This window comes from Astatotilapia calliptera, chromosome 10 (assembly GCF_900246225.1).
Source record: "Astatotilapia calliptera chromosome 10, fAstCal1.2, whole genome shotgun sequence".
Taxonomy (NCBI): domain Eukaryota; kingdom Metazoa; phylum Chordata; class Actinopteri; order Cichliformes; family Cichlidae; genus Astatotilapia; species Astatotilapia calliptera.
The window spans coordinates 12034253-12057913 of NC_039311.1; the positions used below are offsets into that span (position 1 = coordinate 12034253).

At 41.2% G+C, this 23661-nt stretch overlaps 2 protein-coding genes across 9 annotated transcripts; both read left to right on the forward strand.

Annotated features, from left to right (window-relative positions):
* The first annotated feature begins 1858 nt into the window (after window positions 1-1858).
* On the forward strand, window positions 1859-6863 carry fam76b (family with sequence similarity 76 member B). Of its 2 annotated transcripts, none has more exons than XM_026182790.1 (10): window positions 1859-2406; window positions 3774-3838; window positions 3947-4001; window positions 4135-4290; window positions 4369-4553; window positions 4669-4719; window positions 4800-4877; window positions 4983-5115; window positions 5200-5301; window positions 5684-6863. In XM_026182790.1, exons 1-10 carry the CDS (start codon window positions 2320-2322, stop codon window positions 5771-5773), a joined length of 1002 nt encoding a protein of 333 aa, XP_026038575.1. In that variant the 5' UTR covers window positions 1859-2319; the 3' UTR covers window positions 5774-6863. The 2 variants fall into 2 exon arrangements, with proteins under 2 accessions (XP_026038575.1, XP_026038574.1); XM_026182789.1 differs by having other exon boundaries at window positions 1861-2406; window positions 4980-5115.
* Window positions 6864-8680: 1817 nt separating this feature from the next.
* On the forward strand, window positions 8681-23538 carry taf1 (TAF1 RNA polymerase II, TATA box binding protein (TBP)-associated factor). Of its 7 annotated transcripts, none has more exons than XM_026181358.1 (41): window positions 8681-9005; window positions 9371-9485; window positions 9623-9746; window positions 9817-9933; window positions 10834-10953; window positions 11128-11372; window positions 11470-11685; window positions 11785-12027; window positions 12108-12348; window positions 12525-12632; window positions 12713-12880; window positions 12992-13119; window positions 13338-13445; window positions 13529-13702; window positions 13808-13981; window positions 14133-14237; window positions 14337-14537; window positions 14615-14756; window positions 14962-15092; window positions 15170-15250; window positions 15335-15484; window positions 15573-15692; window positions 15858-16033; window positions 16125-16354; window positions 16449-16656; window positions 17098-17269; window positions 17444-17655; window positions 17754-17862; window positions 19016-19114; window positions 19210-19387; window positions 19489-19556; window positions 19673-19795; window positions 19891-19983; window positions 20084-20168; window positions 20259-20326; window positions 21073-21189; window positions 21455-21562; window positions 21920-22015; window positions 22113-22341; window positions 22454-22625; window positions 22861-23538. In XM_026181358.1, the coding sequence occupies exons 2-41, from the start codon at window positions 9372-9374 to the stop codon at window positions 23078-23080; spliced, it is 5973 nt and encodes a 1990-aa protein (XP_026037143.1). In that variant the 5' UTR covers window positions 8681-9005; window position 9371; the 3' UTR covers window positions 23081-23538. The 7 variants fall into 7 exon arrangements, with proteins under 7 accessions (XP_026037143.1, XP_026037146.1, XP_026037145.1 ...); XM_026181361.1 differs by having other exon boundaries at window positions 17098-17263; XM_026181360.1 differs by having other exon boundaries at window positions 16125-16348.
* The last annotated feature ends 123 nt before the right edge of the window (window positions 23539-23661 follow it).

Sequence of the window (23661 nt, forward strand, 5' to 3'; positions counted from 1 at the left end):
TTATTCCAGTACACAATATCAAGAACCTCACTTCACTCATAGAAGACCTTGCAAATGTAAGACAATCGGAGCACTCGTGGAGCGACACTTTTTTAAAACTGAGAATTTGCAGGTATAAAATTCATAGGGATGGTTTCGCGTGTAGTACTCAACTGTTACACGGGTGAGTCCATAGTGTTGTGGTTTACATGTTTAACAAGCAAAAGATTCCTGGTTCATATTTGGGAGAAGACACAAGTCCCATTATGGTTGCAACAGGTGGATCAAACCAGTAAAGACCATGGTGTATAAACTTTACACTTTCTATACAAAAATGACAAATCATGAACGTCTTTATATACAATCTGTTGGGTTTTATTTGTTTTTGTTTGTTTGTTTGTTTGTTTGTTTGTTTGTTTGTTTGTTTTTGGGGGGGGGGTAATCAACTTGTTATGTTGACTAAGCACTGTAACATTTTGAACATACAGAAGGTAAAAGTCAGTACCCACAACACTGATTTTGCTAACTGCACAGTGGGTAATTAAATTTATGAGAGGAAAAAACATGGAAGAGATAAACTAACAAAACAGTAATAAGAAATAAATAAACAATGAAATGGGACCACAGTTCTGGCATATTTGTGTTTTTTCAGTTGTTTACTTAGGATATAGAGTTTAAGATTAGCGTTTTAAAATTGGTTTTGTTTTGGTTTGTGACTGAATCACATCCAGTGACTGGAAAGGATCCGTTTGGCAACAGCTTAATTTCTCAACGTGACAATGATCCCAAATACACTGCCAATGCAGTAAAAGCATAGCTGAAAAGAATAATATGTAATGAAACCCTATCAGTCAAGCTTGCTACTGGATATACTGTATTTCCATTTATGTTTGCAAACAGGAATGGTTTTATAAGTGGAGGGCATTGACTTTTTTTTCACTAGTTTTATATTTTGCAACTCTTCCAGCATGGACGTTATGAATGTTATGCTGCCTGTAATATCAATTAGTATGACCAGTTTGGTGGTGGATTAGTGATGGTCTTGTGAGGATAATTCATGAAAAGATACACAGGCCTCTGCAGGCTAGGCAACAGCATCCTGACTACCATTAGGTACCAGGATGCAGGTTCAGGCCGTACACTGCTGCAGTGGGTCCTCAGTTCTTATTGGTGCACAACAATGCCCAGCCTCAATGTGGCAAAAGTATGCAGGCAGTTCCTGGAGAATGACAGAATAAATATGATTGACTGGTCCTCATGCTCACCTGACCTAAATTCAGTCCACATCTAATCCAATCCACACAAATCAAACAGCACACTTCTGGGATTTTAAGTTTTAGTCCATCAGACTACTGACAGTGTGAGGTGCAAACTGACAGCAGTTTGCACCTCACACTGTCTAGGAGCTCAGTGATGCCCTGATCCAGATCTGTGAGGAGATCCCCCAAGACCCTATCCATTGTCTCATTAGCGGCATGCCCCGATGTTGTCGGGCATGATTGCAACCTTTTTTGGGGCCATACAAACTACTGAGTTTCAGTAGTTCAACTTGCATATATACAAAAAACCTGAAATAGTTATTTTAAACAGAATAGAGACATCTGTCTGGGATAGAAAGACTGGAAAACGGTTTAGAAGTACAGGTATCAGATACTGTTTAGGTTCCTGATAGCTAAACATACACAGTGGCTATTGGATCGAATAAGATAACATTATTATTGAATCACTCTTTGAAAAATACCATTCTTTGTTTAAAAATTATATTTCCATTGCACTCCGGGTGTAGCGTGTGAGAAGACGAAAACGTGTTAACTGAATCCTGGCACGTGATTGGCTCTGCAGATTTCAAACTTAAATCCCGCGTGCGGCTGTTGTGTCGCGATAGGTTTCCTTTCTTCTTCGGGAGCCGTCGGCCGCTTCCGGTTACATGACGACGACGGCGTTTATACAAAAAGAGAGAAGGAAAACACAAGGAAAAACACCTTTCTTGGCGAGAACAGCGGAAACTTAATACAAATCGCCAGATTGCTGTTAATGGATTGCTTATGTGTCAGCATAACTAACGACTGCTGACAAGTTAGCTTGGCTGGAAAACGTATGAGCAGTGCAAGATCGCAGATATTTGGAGTTTATTGTTCTTCGCCTGCTTCCTCCAGCTAGGCTATTTCTGTGTTGCTGTACGCTACATAGCCAAGCTAGCTAACGCTGGATGCCAACACGGTGTGTGCTCCTGGTTGTCAGTTAGCGAGCGGTTAGAAAGGAAAGGAAACCGCGCTGTTAATCGCTTTACCGCTGGACTCCGCTATCCGCTTCTAGCTCGTTGGCTTTAGTTGGGCAAGAATGGCAACTACGGCATTGTACGCCTGTACGAAGTGTAACCAGCGGTACCCCTTCGAGGAGCTGTCGCAGGGCCAACAGCTGTGCAAGGTTTGGGAGTGTATGTGTGAGTGAGTGAGAGAGAGAGAGAGAGTCTGCTTGCAAACAAGAATAATCAAACAATCACGACACGAAAGAGTGAAGGAGTGTGCGGGTGTTTTTTGTTTGTTGTTTGTTTTTTTTTGTTTTTTGCCGCCGGGGTGTCACGGTGCTACAACAAGTAGCAGGTTAGACAGGCTCACATTATGTAACAAGTTGGAAGGCAACCGTATTAACGTAACCATGTTTAGATCACTTCTGTACATCGTGCTCTTTATTTAAAGCGCAACAACACAACCATACCACATGTTTACCTGTTGAATATTTGTTCCCGGTAAATAAAATAAAAAATGTAGATTACATGTTTGGTAGTCTTTCTCGTTTGTAGCTGAGGAGCAGAGTCCGTTTATTGGCAAAGGAAAAAATATTTAAATGGAGAAAACCTTGAAGCAAACCTGGCTGATTTTTTCTTTAGATGTTTTCTTCCATAGGCCATGGCTTTTCTTTGCATTAGTGCCGTGCGATACCAACCAAATATAGAGCCAGCATGGCCGATACCAGTACCGTTACTTTTAACCTGTAAAGGTAGCTTATGTAGGAGAGAGCAGTGTGTCGTGATTTATGAGATGAGTAGTCTTCACCTGGCTAATTCTGAACAAATTTTAAGGAACACTAAATCACCGTTTTTACTGTTCACAATAATTAGTTAACACAATAAAACATAACTTTCAGCTGTTCATGGATTTTGAAACTTGGTCTTTTGTAGAGCTGGGATATAAATGTGCCTGTCTGTAAAGCACTTTGGGTCAACTTCTATAGCACATTTAAACAACATGATATGAGTAACATAGATATGACAGTCAACACAAAAAGGCTCAGACATTTTTCACTGTGCATGTTTGAGGTATATTTTTTCCATTTCCAAAAAATAATGTATTTGGCACAATTCAGAAGGCTACATACTGAACTTAAAGGAACACTTATATCAATCTCATACCAATACCGGCTTTGGTGTCAATACAGTCACTGTTCATATCGATCTCCCCACCTCTACTAGATTAACTGATACATTCAAGATTATTTTTAATTAATCTTTTTAAGACCTAGACATTGTCACAAAAAGTCTGTTAAACCATGATTGTTCTGTTAATAATGCCTTTGTTTCCCTCAATGGGAAACCCTACTGTGACATTATGCTGGGCTTGTATAGAGAAAATTTACATTGGTGTTTTCACAGATGTTGTAGCCAGCGCACAATACGCACCACCTGCAATGCAGTTTCCACTGTAATAGACCGCAGTAGTGCTGTTTGTTTGTCACCATTCACCAGCAGACAGTCGTGTGCCACAAAATGATATTTCTTTGTTTTTGTACTGCAGGAGTGTCGCATCGCTCACCCAATAGTGAAGTGCACATACTGCAGATCTGAGTTTCAGCAGGAAAGGTGAGATGTTTCACCTCCCAGTGATGTTTGTTCAGCTTTCATTCACGCCAACTCAATGAATTTCGTTGAAGCTTGTTTTGGCTTGAAACCGGTCTTTATTCTTTGCAGTAAAACAAATACAATCTGCAAGAAATGTGCCCAGAACGTCAAACAGTTTGGAACGGTGAGTAGCAAATTTCTCCTGGTTTTTTGTAATACTAGCTGTATTTGCTAGGTCCTGCTTCACTTTTTGCATTTTCTTTTTTATTATTATTTATTTATTTATTTATTTATTTTTCGTTTGTTTGTCTTTGCAGCCCAAACCTTGCCAGTACTGTAACATTATTGCAGCTTTTATTGGGACAAAGTGCCAGCGTTGTACTAACTCAGAGAAGAAATATGGACCTCCACAGACCTGCGAACAATGCAAACAGCAATGCGCCTTTGACCGTAAGGAAGAGGGGAGGAGAAAGGTAAGAGTCTGAATTGCTTGCAGTCTACTGTACAGTTTAGTAGCAAGTTTTATGAGCTAATATCACCTCCTGTTTCAGGTGGATGGAAAACTTCTGTGCTGGCTCTGTACGCTTTCCTACCGCCGTGTCCTGCAGAAGACTAAGGAGCAGAGGAAGGGCTTTGGTTCCTCCAACTCTTCATCCCTGAATGAGAAAGACCACCACTCCAGATCGCACCATCATCATCACCATCACCAACACAGACACAGCAGTTCTCACCACAAGTATGTCATCTGTTGTATCGCCTCTTTCCTCGCATGTTTTGTCCCCAGGCTGCTCAGTCAGCCCTTCAAGTTTAAAAAACACATAAATGTTTTATGTGTCTGTCATATGCTGCAGGCTGAGTGGGAGCCTGAGTCCTGAACAGGAGCAGGGACTGTGGAAGCAGAGGTAAAGCTGCCTTCTTATTTAAGGCTCTTATTGAGTTTTTATTCCCAGAGTGAACACTTCCTTTTTCATCTGCTCTGCAGCCATAAATCGTCTTCAATCCAAAAGGAGACTCCAAAGAAGAAACCAAAACTGGAGATGAAGCCATCCAACGGGGACAGGTACGACAGATGTAGCACATTATGTGCTATATTATGGTTACATATGTTTTCCTTTATGCCGTTCCCATTGTTGGCTTCATGCTCATTTCCTTCTCCCTCCAGTAGTTCCATTACCCAGTCTATGGATTCAGGGGGAACGGACAACTTCATTCTCATCAGCCAGCTGAAGGAGGAAGTGATGTCACTGAAGAGACTTCTGCAGCAGAGGGATCAGACCATCCTTGAGAAGGACCGAAAGGTAGGTTAATCTGCCTCAGCTGACCTCTGCTTTTGCTTTGCTTTGTTTGAGGGGTTGATTTCTAATGACCAAATTCTCTCGTAGCTCACAGAGCTCAAAGCAGACTTTCAGTACCAGGAGTCAAATATGAGAGTGAAGATGAATCAAATGGAGAAATCACACAAAGAAGCTATGGAGCAACAGCAGGTAGGAATACATGTGTGACACTGAGGGTTTCAGATTCTTACTCCTCATTAGTATTAGTCTTCACCTGTGTCAGTTTTAATTGCCCAGCTGTTTCCAGTAGGTGTGGTAATGTAGCCATTTGATACACCAGAGAAACAATTCATGGGAATTATGTTCTGCAATGATGTAAAGGTTATAATGGATTAGTATTATGATAATAAAGGGATGGTTCACTGTGTCAGCTGATCCATTTCCGTCATCATCATCAAACGTGTCGGTCTTAAATTGTCTTTATAGTTATTTTCTAAGTGTAACAGTGTAAAAGTGTGCATGTTACTAATTTGATTTTTTTTTAACCCTATATGCCAACATTTATAACTCATTATGTATTTTGTTTCCACAGGCTAAGAACAGGGAGTTGATGAAGCAAGTGGCTGCGCTCTCCAAGGGAAAAAAGTTTGACCGGACAGGAAGTTCACTATTGTTACCCTAACAATAGGCCGGCCAGGGTGACAACACAGAGCGGCTTCATTTTTTGTAACACTGTGAAAGTCTCTCTCCTGTGTTTCCTCATTGCCATTGACATCAACTACTTCTAAATTGGTAAAAAGCCAGAGACCATGTTGTACATGGAAGTGAAATGTTAAATCAAAGAATCCTTCTTTCTCTAATTAAATAAATCAATGTATTTTAGATATTTTCTGGCGGCTTTTCCACTGGATCATAGGATATGACTTTGGATGTGGTGGAGGATGGAGTCCTTTTTTTTTTTTTTTTTTTTTTTTTTTTGTTTTAATCAAACACTGCCGGGCCAAAACAAAAACCATGGTGTGCATACAGTATGTGGAGAACGTTGTCAATGCAGCCACTTAATGTTTATGGATGTCATGCATTTTATTTATTCAACTGTATTTCTTAGCTTTTTTTTGTATTTCCTCACAACATACTAAGAGAATATCCCACATTTTGGGGTTTTCTTCAATAGTAATTAGTTATATTTTTGTAAATGGACATGATTGTGGAAGACAGATGCTCCTTAACGGAGACCATGTGCAACTTTACAATGTATGCAAACGTGGGAAAGGCGACCACTGAGCTGCTGCTCGACAGTAGAGAAATCTCTCGGTTAACGGTTCATAAACATAAAACCAACCAATGAGCACTCAGAAAGGCCGTCTCTTGGCTGCCCAGTTACTCACTGTGTGACAGCTGTAGTGCTTTGCTGTTTCTCTTTAGTGGAACGATTGTAATACTGCATGATTTTACTGCCAGATACCGGGTGGCTTTGTGGTCAGACTTTTTCTTCCCCTGCCCCTCTTTTAATTAGTTTTTTAAGAGTCACTTGTAAATGTATCACCGGGGTCAGCCAATGTATTTAAACTATTGCTTGTATCTGTTTTAGTGAGTACAGTATGTGTATGGTAAGGCCAGTTGAAATTAACATGTCTGTAGAAGATGCTTTTTAAACAAACACACCTATCACCCTACATTACTGGGCTGGTTTCATACTGTGGTGTCCAGGATCACTTTTGTACTTTTCCAAACCAAGTGTTTTAAAACTATTAAAACTGGCTAAACTGTTACGGTGTTCTCTTTGACTTTTTATTTTACTTATTACTCAGCGGGCCTCTATTATTAATGCATAGTAGTTTACCTTTATGAACATGTGGAAAAGAGGGAGAGTGAATATACTGGGTAAAGGATACTGAATTTAGACCTGATGGTAAGGGATGGGGTGAGATGGAGGCAGATGGAACAGCTGAAAGAAGAATGCTTGAGTCCATTGAGTGAGGAATGACATCTGTGTCAAAACAAAAATATGTACGGATTGTAATGTTTTTAGTAGCTTCCAGATGTGATTATGCACTCCCTGTCACCACCAGCAGGTAACTTTTTACCAATGGGCTGGGTTTGATTAGTGTTGTTGTTTTTGCTTTTCATATTTCTTTTTTCTTTTCTTTTAATGCATCACAACATCAACCAGAGGTATCACTGGGTATTAAATTAAAGTACAGACTGACACTGGTTCAACTTTGGTTGACAATTCCGCAAAATAATTCATAGTTTTGACGTAAAGTCATTGCAACTGTTCGCATTCTGTTGATAGATTCTTCTTATTTTAAACCGGAATTGACTGTACCTGAAAAGAGGTAGTATCAAATACTTGACATCTGATATAGAGAACAAATAAATAATATCTGGTGCACACAAGTTCTAATTTTTAGAGCAATAAAAAGTGAAAACCGTAAGACCAGTAAGTTTTGAATTCCTCTTGAAAGATTTTCAGTAAACACTGATTCCCCAACAGCTTTAGGGACGCCATGTCACAGAAAGTATTTTAAGATGTGTGTACTGTAAGGGCATATAATTAAAGTTATTTGCGATAAATTTAGCAAATTTTGAGTTAATGTAGGAGTGATGGTTGCTGAAGGAAACGGTTTCCAAGGCCTAATCCGTGGATCGACTTCCTTCGAGGCGTGGACGTCTATCAGCAGAGAATGTACCTTCACCTATCAGCAGAGAATGTCCCTTAGTCTGTAACACAGTCAAATATATTCTCAAGCAATATTCAAGCATGCCATTCAGCGTGTTAGTACGAGCTCGGGAGCAGCTTGGGAGAACAAGAAAACAGAGACTGCTTTAGATTGTCTTCCCAAATTGACTCAACTTTATTCACAAGTACAACAGTTTATATAGAGGGTAAAATTCATGAGACAGCAGATTATCAGTTTAAACCAGTACAGACCAAGATAAGGGAGCGTCTTCCTGCCCTTGGGTGAAGAAGCATCCTTTGTGTAGTTTATTAGTTCAGCTACAATTGTGATTATCTCAGCGACATATTTTCAAGGCACAAAACAAAGAGTTCTTTCATTAGTGAAATCTGAAACAAACCATTTGGCCTTCAACAGGCGTCTAAAAGATTAAGAAACTAATGTAGCTGAGGGAGTGATCTCTGTGGTATTTCAACCTTGTACCAGCCTGTGATTCTCACACATCAATTCTTGGGTCAAAGAGAAAAATAACTAAAACAAAGGGGCCTTATTGAATGACAGAGTTTTCCTGCATAATGTCACTATAAAACAATATCCAGTAAATGCTACCATGGTACTAAAATACCTAACAGTTGCATTTGGCTAGTTGATTAAAATGGGCTACAACACAAAACCATAAAACTGTAGTGAATAGAGTATGAAGTATAGTCGAGACTGATTCGTTTTATTTTTATGGAATGAGTACGGGCAAAATTCAATATCATTAAATTTATTGTAACTTAATACTCAAGCGCAAAGAAAATGACAGACGTTTGCGAATTACTAGTGAAAAATAGTGTACCTTTTGTAGCGAACTCCACTAATTCCTAGGTTTTAGGGAGTACCTGAATGCGTCACATTTATTCATCCGGGTCACTGGGACTTTCCGCAGTTTGGCTAGTCCAGTCTGCAGATCGCTGCAGTGCTTTACAGTAATGCAAATAAAAACAACCCTTACCCGAATATGTATATAATGCGTTTAATGAGTTAAAGTGTTTATTGTTTGACTTCGTAAAGTTAGTCTAGGGCCAGGGTAAAATATGTTTAAGTGTACGGATTTTAGTCACCGTATTACAAGTTGTTTTGTCTAGCTAATATGAGCTAACTTACTTAGCCTCATCTATTAGCATTCAGAAGATAAATCGAGCTGGCTAAATCAAAAGCGTACAAAATCTAAAAAGAACTCAACGAAAGGTAAGTGGCAGTTGACTGGAGTTTTATTTTATTCACGTTTTACAGTCATAAGTTCAGGCTAGCTAACTAATATTTAGGTTAACTTTGTTTTGATTGTAGCGCAGCTAACCTAAAGTTAACAGGGTTCAAGTCACAGCTCATTTCTCATTTGTTTTAAAAATAAATGACAAAAAAACAGATTGAATGATGTTACTCTCTAATCTTGCGATTTTTTTTTGCTACTAATAAGCAATAGTAGGGACACTGAAATAAATATAGTACGTCTTGGCAGTAAAATGCAAAGAATTACGGAAATCAGTTTATGAAGACCGAGGAAATTAAATTAGGAGGTCCAAATGCTTAAACTCTAAATGTTGTCCTTGTAGGATGTCGGACTCGGACAGTGACGATGATCAGGATCGCCCTTTTTCTATAACTGGCTTCCTTTTTGGAAACATCAACGAAGATGGCCAGCTAGAAGATGACAGTGTTTTGGATAACGTAGGTGTTTGTGATACGTTTGTCTGCAGAAACATTTAGTAGCACGTTTAAGCTGGCAAACTTAAATTTTCTTCAACAGCTGTCTGCTTTTACTGTTCATTGAAATGTTTTGTTTCTGTCTTATTTCCTTATATCAGGAGTCCAAAAAGCATCTAGCTGGTTTGGGTACTCTGGGTCTGGGCTCACTTATTACAGAGATCACTGCCAATGAGGATGATGATAAGGAAGAAAACAGAGACCCTACCAGCGTGGATGCGGAAGGTGAGGTCACATATATGAAGCAAATTAGGAGCAGTATTGTGCAAAGTTTAAAATAATTGACCTTCTCCAGGTTGGGTGAAGAGCACTGAGGATGCAGTTGATTATTCTGACATCAGTGAAGTTGCTGAGGATGAGACAAAGAAGTACCGTCAGGCCATGGGGTCTCTGCAGCCCAGCAGGAAAACAGGTGATCAGCAATGTTACAGCTCTTACAATGCTTAACTGTGGAGACAATGAGGCTGGTATTGTTTGTACTTTGTCAGTAGATGATCAGTTAAAACAAATCTTTTGAACATTTTATGTCAGTTGAGGAGTTTATGACATTTTAACATCCTTAAGGTGGATGCAGTCTTTGAAAAAACAATTCGGATATTAGATTTTTCTAACACTTACACAGGTAAAGGTTTGTTAATTAAGTTTGTAATTAAGTACGCCTCATGTTTCAGTGGCTTGTGGAATCACCTTTAGCAGCAGCAACTTGAGATAATAATCTTCTGTATGACTTTCAGTGTCTCACATCATTGTTGAGGAATTTTGGTTTAGTCTTCGTCAGCACGTTCCTTCAGTTCATTTAGGTTTGCAGACATGCTCCAGAATTTCAATTAGATTTAGGTCTGGACTTCGCAACACCCTGATTCTTTTCTTTTGCAACAGTTCTGTTTTAGATTTGCTGCTGTTGCATGAGCCATTATTGGGCCAGCCTTTATCTGTCACACAGATGGCCTCACATTTGACTTTGGAATATTTTGCTGTACCGAGGAGATCACGGTTGACTTAATGACTGCAAGATGAGGTGTTTGTGCTAATATGTTTTGTTTGGTTTTGCCAAACATGGAACTGTGCATTATGGCCAAATATCTCCACATTTGTGTTGCACGGTCTGACCTTGGGGTGAGTTTTCTGGGACATCCCCTCCTGGGTAGATTATGGCATTGTGTTAACACACAACTGAAGTCATCAGCCAGTTACCCTTTTAATTCCTATGGAAACAGTAAGGATGTACTTAGTTTTTCACATGGCTGCATAGTCCTGTGTTTTTCCTCATGACTATGTTAATAAAAAATATTTTCAAACTCTTTATTCCTAGACGATGAGGATGACTATGATGCTGATTGTGAGGATATTGACTCTAAGCTCATGCCCCCTCCACCACCACCAACTCTTCCTACATCTAAGAAAGAGGAACCCTCCACTCAGAGCACAAATGGCAAGTACATAGTTGCTTGTGATTACTTCGTAAAAGTTTAATTGGGTTTGGATTAGTCTTTCTCGCAGAATGTATTATATTAAATTGCAATACATGTTTATTTTGATCAAATAATTTTCATCACAAACTTTGATGACCTCTACTGCTCAATTGATTTATTACTGTCACCTGCAGCAGTTGGGGAAGATGGGGATGGCATCATCCTGCCTTCCATCATCGCACCATCCTCTACAGCAGATAAGATTGACTTCAGCAGCTCCTCAGACTCTGAGTCAGAAACCGACCGTCCTTGTCAGGGTTCAGGGGCCGGTGGTTCTGCGGACATTCTCACACTCCCTCTGGCTGGCATCATGCAGAAAGATGCTGCCAAAGCGTTGCCAGGTGTCACAGAGCTCTTCCCAGAGTTTAGGCCTGGAAAGGTACAGCATCTTTATTTACACATACTTAAGGTTCATTTTTATCAACATTTTAAATTGAAGGAGATTATTAAATCCATTTCCTTGAATGTGCTGGCAGGTGCTCCGGTTCTTGCGCCTGTTTGGCCCTGGAAAGAATGTGTCATCGGTTTGGAGGAGCGCCCGCAGGAAAAAGAAGCGAAAACATAGAGACCATCAGCCTGGGACACCTCCTCCAGAAGGAGAACCATCAGAACAAAGCCAGGAGAAGAAATCTGGATGGGTTTATGAGTACGCTCTTCCTCCTCCTCCAGAGCAGTGCCTTTCTGATGATGAGGTAAGTCTTTGCTGCATGCTTGAGTAATATCAGCTCTTAGCAGTTTTTTCTCAGTATGTCAGGTTAATCAGCACTTTACATTCATTCTGCTTTGTCCAGATAACCATGATGGCTCCAGTAGAATCAAAGTTTTCACAAACATCTGGTGATGGGGACAAGGAGACAGAGTCTCGGCCTAAAGTAGCAGAATGGCGATATGGTCCAGCCCAGCTCTGGTACGACATGCTAGGGGTCTCTGAGGATGGAAGCAATTTTAACTATGGGTTCAAGCTTAAGGAAATGCAATCCAGTGAGCCTCAGAAGCAGGATACGCCTAATGAAATTACAGAGACTTCTCAAGAGGTATGCAGATACAGACATCTCTAGCAAAAGGAGGTAAATGATACTGATCATCCTGCTAAAGTTGTGAAATATATCCATAGGTCCAGATGCAGGAGGACAATGACATTGTCGATGGTAATGATGATGATGATGAAGATAAAGACAGAAAAGCTTTGGAAAATGAACTCTTCCTCATGGTGACTCAGCTGCAATGGGAGGATGATATAATTTGGAACGGGGAGGATGTGAAACACAAGGGTACCAAGACTCAGCGAGCCAGTCTTGCAGGATGGCTACCCTCTAGCATGACCCGTAATGCCAATGCTTACAACGCACAGCAGGGTAAGATAGCTGGAAAAATTCAGAAGTAAATCTTTGTGGGTCTTTTTTTTAATGCTAGCAGAATACAGTACTGTGGTGTGCTATTGTTGTACGAACATTGATAATTGATGGTGGAGGAGTCTGGTGTAATATTGAGTGTGTTTAAAAAAAGCTCTAATATCTGTTTAATTTTAAAGGTCTGACAAGAAGTAATTCTCAACTGGTCCCACCTACACCTCCACCCATGCCCAAAGCTGCTTCGATTTCTGGTTCGAAGCGGGACAAAAACAGCCACGATAATCAAGGTCAGTTTACGCTTTTGGTCACATTTCAGTCCTTCCTGTTTCAAGATAATTTCTCACTGTTTGTTTTTGACCCATTACAGCCTCCCAGGACGAAGACTGTCTTTGGTTCTCCATTTTTCCTATTGATAATGAAGAGTTGGTATACGGACGCTGGGAAGACAACATTATCTGGGATGACCAGGAGATGGATCACATGCTTGACCCACCTGTTCTTACACTGGATCCCAATGATGAGAATATAATTCTAGGTATAGTCAAAAATCTTTATCTGCCACTTCTTCTGTTATGTTTTCACTTGTTTTAGGCTTTTTTTTTTTTTATTTTTAATTAAATCTGTGTTATGCTGCTCTCACTTGAAGAAATTCCTGATGAAAAGGAGGAGACTACCTCCCACTCGCCATCAAAAGAGAATAAGAAGGAAACTGCAATCAAGAAGAGCCGCATCCTGCTGGGGAAAACGGGCGTGATAAAAGATGAGCCACAGCAGGTATGGGAAAGGCAATCTTGATAATTTGGTGCTGATTTGTACCGGAGATGTGGTTTGTTTGAAGAAAAAGGTGAAAATATCTAAGAGGGAATAAAAAGGGCTACATAAAAAAAGCACGACTGTAAAACGGAAATGCTCAGGAACATTTTTACACTTAAAAAATTGGAATTATAGAATAGCAGCACTTTGAGTGCTATGTATGCTTTCTCTCAACACAGAACATGTCCCAACCTGAGGTCAAAGACCCCTGGAATCTGTCCAATGATGAGTTCTATTACCCCAAACAGCAAGGCCTGAGGGGAACCTTTGGTGGCAACATCATTCAGGTAAATGGTAGTTTATAACAGTGAATATAAAGCTTAAAACAAATTGTGTTGTGTAATATGAAAACTTTTTGTCTTGTTGACAGCACTCCATCCCAGCCCTGGAGCTGCGGCAGCCCTTCTTTCCCACTCACATGGGACCCATGAAGCTTCGCCAGTTCCATCGTCCAACTCTGAAGAAGTACTCATTTGGAGCTGTGGCTCAGCCGGGTCCACACCCTGCTCAGCCTCTGCTCAAACACATAAAGAAGAAGGCCAAGGTATGTCCTCAAGCACTATTACACTGTGAGTGTAGAGATAAATATGTAGTGTTTAAATGTTGTCATTTTAGTGTTGATGTGTACTGAATATATAATCTTTTATAGATGCGAGAACAAGAGCGACAGGCAGCAGGAGGTGGAGACATGTTCTTCATGCGGACCCCGCAGGACTTGACAGGCAAAGACGGAGATCTGATTCTGGCTGAATACAGCGAAGAATACGCCCCTCTCATCATGCAAGTTGGCATGGCAACCAAAATCAAGAACTACTACAAAAGAGTGAGCTTGACATTGGATTTGTATTGTACTAACTTTGCACTTATGTTCTGCTCTGCTGAGAAAAGTGATTTTTAAAACATGATGAAATTCACCAGATCATCAAATTGTTATTTCTCACTCAATATTATGACGCTGTTACTGTGCTTTTCAGAAACCTGGAAAAGATCCTGGAGCACCCGATTGTAAATATGGAGAGACTGTGTACTGTCACACATCCCCTTTCCTGGGTTCTCTGCATCCCGGACAACTTCTTCAGGTCAGCACCGTATCAGCGAAATAACCAGATCTGTGCATATATATAAAATCTCTGTTCTGTGATCATGGCAAACTGTATGATGGTGTGCCTTTTCCTCAGGCTTTCGAGAACAACCTCTTCCGTGCTCCAATCTACCTTCACAAGATGCCCGAGACTGATTTCTTGGTTATACGAACACGACACGGCTACTACATTAGAGAGATTGTGGACATTTTTGTAGTTGGTCAGGAGTGCCCATTGTTTGAAGTTCCAGGGCCGAACTCCAAACGAGCCAATACTCACATCAGAGACTTCCTTCAGGTATTTTTATTTATATATTTCTTTTTTATTTAGAGCTCGGCTGTTGTCTGCACATAGCTGACCTATCACTTCTGCAGGTGTTCATTTATCGCTTGTTCTGGAAGAGTAAGGACCGGCCGCGGAGAATCCGCATGGAGGATATAAAAAAAGCTTTCCCCTCACACTCAGAAAGCAGCATCAGGAAGCGACTTAAACTGTGTGCTGACTTCAAACGCACAGGTAGACTTCACACGTTTGACTGTGTCGATTGTTTAGTGATGATCATCATGGATTAGACTAACTTGTGTTGAGTCGGGGAAATATTTGGGGCATAAAAAGATTCTGTGCACTTTGAAGTTGCATGGGGTCAGCAGTGCGCGTGTGTGTATGTGCGCCTTGAAATGACAGAGTGATGAAATGATTTGTGTGCTTGTCCTCATGGCAGGAATGGACTCAAACTGGTGGGTGCTGAAGCCTGATTTCAGACTGCCAACAGAAGAAGAGATCAGGGCCATGGTTTCTCCGGAGCAGTGTTGCGCTTATTACAGCATGCTGGTAGCAGAGCAAAGGCTGAAGGTAACAGCTATTACCTACATGTATCTTCATTTGTATTTATTTAGTGTCTGTTTCATCAAGTTTTTTCACCCCTTAAGGATGCCGGATATGGTGAGAAATCCTTCTTTGCTCCAGAGGAAGAGAATGAAGAGGACTTTCAAATGAAGATTGATGATGAGGTATCAAATGAAACTCTTCCTCACAATAAAGTTAACTAATACAGACTTGAGATGACTCCATGCTGACTCTGTGTCACCCTGCAGGTGCGGACAGCTCCTTGGAACACAACCAGAGCCTTCATTTCTGCCATGAAGGGAAAGTGCCTGTTAGAGGTTACAGGTGTGGCTGATCCTACAGGGTGTGGAGAAGGTTTCTCCTATGTGAAAGTGCCCAACAAGCCCACTCAACAGAAGGTCTGAGTGTCTGAAGTCAAATTCTGCCGCCTCAGCGTTACTTATATGACATGTAATGCTGACAAGTTTGTTTCTGGTGATTTTGCAGGATGACAAAGAGCCACAACCAGTGAAGAAGACAGTCACAGGGACAGATGCTGATCTGAGGAGGCTCTCACTGAAGAATGCCAAGCAGCTGCTGCGCAAGTTTGGTGTGCCAGAGGAGGAGGTGAGACCAGGGTGATGTTCAAGCACTTTAAAGAGATGCGAGACATTGTCAACCTTTTTCCTGATTAGGTTTGATCTGAACAACCAATAGAAACACAGAAAAGGCTTTAGTTTTAAGATTATTTTTAAAGGTTCTAAAGTGATCCTGTTTTTGTCTGTGTGTCAGATCAAGAAACTGTCACGTTGGGAAGTTATTGACGTGGTCAGGACCATGTCCACAGAGCAGGCACGCTCAGGCGAGGGACCCATGAGTAAGTTTGCCAGAGGGTCTCGTTTTTCTGTTGCTGAACACCAGGAGCGTTACAAGGAAGAGTGCCAAAGGATCTTTGACTTGCAGAACAAGTGAGTTTCCAGTACAGCATTATGAGTGTTTTATTCAGGATCCTGCCTCTGCACACTTTAACTTCTGTATCTTATTGCACCCCCACCTCAGAGTGTTGGAGTCTACAGAGGTGCTCTCAACAGACACAGACAGCAGTTCAGCAGAGGATAGTGACTTTGAGGAGATGGGTAAGAACATTGAGAACATGCTGCAGAACAAGAAGACCAGCACCCAACTTTCCCGTGAGAGGGAAGAGCAGGAGAGGAAGGAGCTGCAGAGGATGCTGATGGGTGAAGAGAGCGATCGTGACAAGGGGCGCAAAGAGCGGCGCAAAGGTATATGTAAGTGTCCTTTTGTGATATTAAACACAGTCTTAATGTTAAGGACAAAAAATTGAGTATATAACTGTGAACTTTACTTCTCTTCACTCTATAGCCAGTTCCTTGTCCACCAGCTCCCACAAAGATGATGACACATCCTCCGTCACCAGCCTGAACTCCTCGGCCACGGGACGCCGACTCAAGATCTATCGCACCTTCAGAGATGAAGACGGCAAAGAGTATGTGCGCTGTGAAACTGTGCGTAAAGCTGCAGTCATCGACGCCTACACCAGGATCAGAACCACCAAGGATGATGAATTCATGTGAGTGTGACTGTAATTAAAGTCAGTTTAATTAAAAAATAATTATTTGGTTCTTGGAGGTATCCCATCGGACTGGTTCTGTATTTATTGGTGCTATTATGTAACAGTTAAAATAAAGTAATTTTGACCCAGCAAAGTCTATGTTTATAGAGCTGTGGTTAACGCACAGAAACCAGTGATACCAGTGAGTATGACTCACAACTTTTTCGCGACTTTGTTTAAAATTCAAATTAGTTTTAATATTTTTGATACATCTGTTAAATATGCAGAAACCTTTTCTTGTTGGTGTTGTATGGTGTAACCAGAGGATTAATCTAATTCATGGGTATGGATTAAATTACTAAGAAGGAAAAAAAATGGACTGTCACTTAACTCAGACCTCTTTTTGTAAACCTGTGAATGTTAAAGGTCCTCGTTTTTCTTCTTTAAATCTTTTTGCAGACGAAAGTTTGCCCTCTTTGATGAGCAGCACAGAGAAGAGATGCGGAAGGAGCGCCGGCGTATTCAGGAGCAGCTGAGGAGGCTGAAGAGAAACCAGGAGAAGGATAAGATCAAGGGGCCTCCAGAGAAGAAGACCAAGAAGGTCAAAGAGAGACCAGACCTCAAGGTAAAAGTAAGCTTGCCGATTCAGTACTATATGCCTTTCTTTCACTTTTTCCTCACAAGCTTCATGGTAATGCACAAAATTCAAAACCTACAGCCAGTTTTCCTTGAACAGTTCTTCTACTTATAATATAGCCCTGCTAGATTATCCTCGTGTTCCTTAATGTTTTCCTCTTTTCCCTAGCTAAAGTGCGGTGCATGTGGCGCCATTGGACACATGAGAACAAACAAGTTCTGCCCACTTTACTATCAAACCAATGCCCCACCCTCCAACCCAGTCGCCATGACAGAGGAGCAGGAGGAGGAGCTGGAAAAGACAGTCATCCACAATGACAATGAGGAACTGATTAAGGTGGAGGGCACCAAGATTGTGCTGGGCAAACAGCTCATTGAAAGGTATAAAAAATTAGATTTAAATTTCCCATGTTTTGCAAACTATGTTTTACTCATTTGCTACATTTACAATAAATGGATCTGTGTCTAATTTGCTACAGTGCTGATGAGGTGCGCAGAAAGTCTTTGGTGCTCAAGTTCCCCAAACAACAGCTACCAGCAAAGAAGAAGAGACGTGTAGGCAGTGCAGTCCATTGTGACTATCTCAATGTAAGCATCCTTATACAGATTGTTGCCATACAACATTATGATGATGATGATGATGATAAAAACTTTACAAATAAAGGTCTTATATATTTATTCCTACATTACACACATCCATAAACACGTTATATGTGAACACAAGCCCAAAATAACGTATGAAAGACTAGGGAGAAGCTAACCTATAGATCTGAGTTTTCAGCTATCACTAATTAGCTGACCCGAAAGGCTTACAGCAGCGTGCCCTGCAAACTCATTCTTTTCTATGTTTTGTGCCACTCAATTAAAATTTTGTGCGCCAATTGGGGAGCATAGAAAGTCAAGCAGGGTGCACCGGCCAGAGCAACAGAAATTTGGGTCATTTGCTTGACCTAGCGGTTAACACAGTGTATGCCACCTGTGTGCATGCTATTTCCTGTGTGAAAGGGTCTTGGGGAAATGCTGTTGTAAAGTTTAGGAGCTACAGGTTGAAAAGAGTGGTTTCCACTGGATTTAAAATAAGAGTGTGGAACACTTGAACAGATGATCAGAGAGGCTGGCTGCTGTTACAAGGACTCAGCAGGCCTTCTTTGTAGGACGGGGGTGTCAAACATAAGGCTCGGGGCCAGAATTAGCCCGGCAAAGACTTCAATCTGGCCAACTGGACGACGCTGGTAAATGTGAAGGATGCATAGATTTTGAGCTTTTATCTATTATTTAATAAGTTTTAGAGCCTCTCTTTTGATAAAGAAGCCCCCTCAATTCCCATTCATACTAGAGCAAAGTAATAGATAAACAATTAAATGACAGAACATTCCTGTTTTTTCACCATCTGCTATATAATTTATTAATTATATTTTATTTTTTTACAGTGGGTTCACAGAAAAGCAATACATTATCTTTGAATTAACAAAGTCTTTTTATTTTATAATTACAGGACAGTCTGGGTAATGAACTACAAAAACCTTTCTGTAATATTACACATTTATAGTGTGTAAAATTTCCCTGGTCCAGCCCACTTAAGATCAAAGTAGTCTGTATTGGCCAACAATGTAAAATGAGTTTGACATCACTGTTTAAGGGCGTTATAAGTGAATACAATTGTAAAATGATCTGAATTTCACTGGATTGAAGGTGAGGGTCACTTTAATAGATGATTTAAGTCTTCTTTTTCTTTTTTCAGAAACCACACAAGGCCATCCACCGCAGGCGCACAGACCCCATGGTGACCTTGTCCTCTGTGCTAGAAAGCATCATCAATGACATGCGGGATCACCCCAATGTAAGAGGCGTCTACAACACGTTCACTTTACCTTAAAATTCTGTTCTTTGTTCCTATCCAGCTTCACCTTTATTACATCTACCTCTTCATTGTAGACATACCCGTTCCACACGCCAGTCAATGCCAAAGTTGTGAAGGACTACTATAAGATCATCACGCGGCCCATGGACCTGCAGACACTAAGGGAGAATGTGCGCAAGCGGATGTACCCGTCGAGGGAGGAGTTCCGTGAAGCAGTGGAGCTTATTGTCAAAAACAGTGCCACCTACAATGGTAGAGTTACAGGAACACACTTAACAGACTCAGCGTGGTTTCAGTGAGATTTCAAACCTTCATCAGTTCGTTGAGATGGCTTTCTGTTTTTGTCTCACCAGGGGCAAAACATCCAATAACGCAAGTTGCACAGTCCATGCTGGATCTGTGTGATGCTAAACTGAAAGAGGTGAGTGGATGTAAACATCATTGCCATGACCATGATTTGGTCCCCCCCCCCCCCCCCTTTTTTTTTTTTTTTTTATTAGTTTCCTCATCAACTGTCAAATCTGTGTGTGTTTGCAGAAGGAGGACAGGCTGGTGAGGCTCGAGAAAGCCATCAACCCTCTGCTAGACGATGATGATCAGGTGGCCTTCTCCTTCATCTTGGACAACATTGTAACCCAGAAAATGATGGTGGTTCCTGATGTAAGTCACCTCCTTCAGTCGGTTTGAGAACAGTGATCAGTATAGAATCGGATAATAATCTAAGGCTCGTTCTTCCACTCTTCCCTTCTTTGTAGTCGTGGCCATTTCACCATCCCGTCAACAAAAAGTTTGTGCCGGATTATTATAAAGTTATTGTGAACCCCATGGATCTGGAGAATATCCGCAAGGTGAGAGGCTAACAGGATGTCAGACTTACCTAGAGTCATTTAATATTGGCAGCAGCATGAAGAAACACCCTGTTTGTGTGTCTGTGTTTAATTTCAACAGAACATCTCCAAACATAAATATCAGAACCGAGAGACATTCCTTTCAGATGTCAGTCTCATCCACACCAACAGCATCAAGTATAATGGTAAATGCTTTTATGGATCATTTTACCTCAGCATTTAATTTCTCTTAAAAGAAGTTTGACTAACTTGACTATCTTGTGTGTCTTTGACAGGTTCAGACAGTCCTTACACCAAGACAGCTCTCGAGATTGTTAATGTGTGCAAGCAGACTTTGGCAGAGGTGTGTAGAGGATTCTTAGGGTGTTTTCACACCTGTAGTTTGTTTATACTGGAGCTGTTCACACTGAGAAAAATTCAGATGAACTCCAAGCAAAGTAAAATGTGTCACTACAAACCACATGACAATTTTCAGTCTGCTTTATGGCCAAATGTGTCTGGGCTGGGAGCACGTTTATCCAGGTGCTGTGTCATTTCGCAGCTAGTTGCTAGGCCATACAGACTTTCGCACATCTATAGTAGCCCAGAATACAAAGCATACATGGCTACAGGAAGTGGTTTTTAGCTCAACTTTTGCAACGTGCACCTTGTAGTTGGGTCAGATTGAGGTTGCCAAACAAGCTTCTCTGGAGTTCATTTGGAACTCCACACCCGAGTGCAATTACTGTGTTCACATCCGCACAACCAAACTGCACCAAAGTGGAAAACAAACCAGTTTAATTTAAACTAGCTAAACACTGCAGGTGTGAAAACACCCTTACTTTGCCCTTTTGAAGTTAAATAAGGCTGAGTTTGATTGAGCAGTTTCAAAGCAAAGTTAGGAGCAAATCAAAGGCAGTTTGACTCGTAGTTTTAAAAATGTTGCATTGACACCGAGTGGAAATGTGAAACCCGGGTGTGTAAAATCAGACTGTGAAATATTTGGAGTAATTACAGAATTGTGTTGCTTGTAATGTATTTTTAACAGATCTAAACAAGAAGAAAAAAAACAACCGCTTTAGAAATAGTCACCAATTATTGTGTTTGCAGTATGATGAGCACTTGACTCAATTGGAGAAAGACATCTCTACTGCTAAAGAGGCAGCTCTAGATGCAGCAGACCTAGAGAGTCTGGAGCCAATGACGCCTGGGCCATACACACCTCAGGTAAGACAGCATCCAGGGCCTAGTTCCTTTAGGCCAAACCAAGTACTCTAAACTTTTGTGCGTGCAGTAGCTTCCTTGCCACTCCTTGTATTGCTTCTCCTTCACTTGTTCTTTGCACTAACTCTCCTTTCCAGACTTTCACATTTCATTTGTACAATCTAGTTTCTTTACCGTAGTGTCTTCTTTTTCCCAACCTGTTCTTCTCCTTCGTTCCTGCCCTCTTTGCCGTGTCTCTTTGTCCGTGTCTCTGTGCGGTGTTGGCCAGCCTGCTGATTTGTTTGACAGCGGGGCTTCAGGGAGTCTGCCCAGAGAGCCCAGCAGCCTTTTCTCTGAAGGACCTCTAGTGGGTGGTCCAGAGAAGAGAGGGGGGCAGGTATGGAGAGACAGAAATAAGTCTTGCAGCCACATGCCCACCCCTCTTGTATCTATCCTCAAAGCATCCCGCTTCAGTAGGCATTTCTGTTGTACCACCTTCCACACAGGTGACAGTTTTTTTTCACCCTTGATTTGTTACCTGTCTGTGTGGCTGTTTTTACTCAAGTACTGCAGACCTGTCTGATTGATGTCTGATTGAGGCAAAGGGGCAAATTCATACTGCACTTTGACCTGATTCTGCAGACATTGTCCAGAGATCACATGTGAAAATGTCAACAGTAAACACCACAGTAAACAGTGACAGGCCATCTTTTAGACAAGTTTGTTTCCTGACCCTTTTCATTCTACCTCTCAGGGACGGCACAGCAGAAGACCAGGGGAAGAAGAGTCTGATGTGGATATTGAAGGCTTTGATGAGGATGACGATGGCAAACCCAAGACTCCTGCTCCTGTAAGAAATACAGATTTACTGATACTGAGCACATACACACAGATGTAAACTGCCTCCGTTCTTATTTACCTCATGTTTTTGTGACCTGTGTCTGAAGGCAGAGGATGCAGAAGGAGATCAGGAGTACGAGGACGATGACGAGGAGTTGTTGCTACCTCCTCGCAGGCGGGTGCATGACCAGGATGACGAGGAGGAAGAGGAGGAGGAAGAGGAGGGCGACGGAAGATCTAATCGCCCAGCTCAAGCTAGCGTGCTCTATCAGGATCTGCTCATGTCGGACGTAGAGGATGATGCCAGCGAAGAGGAGGGTGACAACCCGTTCTCTTGTAGGTTCACAATTATTCTCCAACGTTCAGAATCTAAATAGCAAAATCTGGTGGACACAGAATGTCTTTTTCTCTTGTAAAATGTCCTGATGAAATGCGTCTCACCCTCCAGCCATACAACTATCGGAGAGCGGCAGTGACTCGGACAGAGAGGTTGATGTGCGACCTGCGCCTCCACGGAGAACTCAGGAGACGGCCCGCATGGGCATGGAGCAGGACGAAAGTATGATGTCATACGAAGGGGATGGGCCTGATGGGCCACACATGGAAGACAGCAATGTCAGGTACAGCAGACCAACTGACCACAGTGAAAACATAAGAATGTAAATGATGGCAGTCTCCTTATCACAAAAGTGCATCTGGAAATGAGGATTTTAATGAGGGAAAAAATGACATTTAAAGCTTAATTTTCATTGTCATGAAGTATTTAAATAGTTTTATCGTATGCATATCTGTACCACTGAATCATTCCATGTCCTGATGTTATTTTAAAATCTCTTTCCTTGGTTTTCATCTCAGCTACGGCAGCTACGAGGAGACGGAGAGTCAGAGTCAGATGCAGCCATCTAGTTTGGGAAATGGAGAAGAATACGGCATCAGCGAGGAGGAGGAAGACGAAGAAGACGAGGCACGGAGGAGAGGCCCAGCTGTGCTCTCTCAGGTCCAGCTCAGCGAAGATGAAGAGAGCGAAGAGTTCAGATCTATTGGGGGCGAGAGCGACATGGACTCTGACAATTAGCTTCTTTCGATTTCTTCTTCTGCTTCTTTTGCTCCAGAATCACGAAAACTGAAACAGTTTTAAAAATGAGGAAATGAGATCTTAGGTAAATATGTGTACAGTGTTATTTTGTAAATGACCGTGTTAAACCAATTGTAGAAAAAAAACTGCACCTTGTAAATTTCAGTTTGTCTTTTTATATATGGCTTCTTTGTTTTATCCCATTTTGCTTCAGTTAAATGTTATGGAAGCTTCTTTCCATCACTCAAAAAATAAACATTTTTTACCACCTGTCAGTCAAAAGTTAGTTACTTTAGAGAGTTGACTTAATCAGAGGTTTGAGTTAATATGCGATAATAATCCATTTTGAGGTCAACCAAAAACTTTGGCCAAGCAAAAAGTGTTTGGGGTTTCTTTCAGTTGGTGGGGAAGAGCTTCCACAATATCCCAAATTCACAATAAAGGAAGAAAAAAATGAAGACACAATTTTCTTTGTTTTTTTCTAATACTAAATAAGCTGTAGCTCCTCTTTCTCAGTTTTGCTTATTGAATGAACATAATTCCAGTAAGAAGTGATTGAGAGGGATTCAGATCCATGCAGT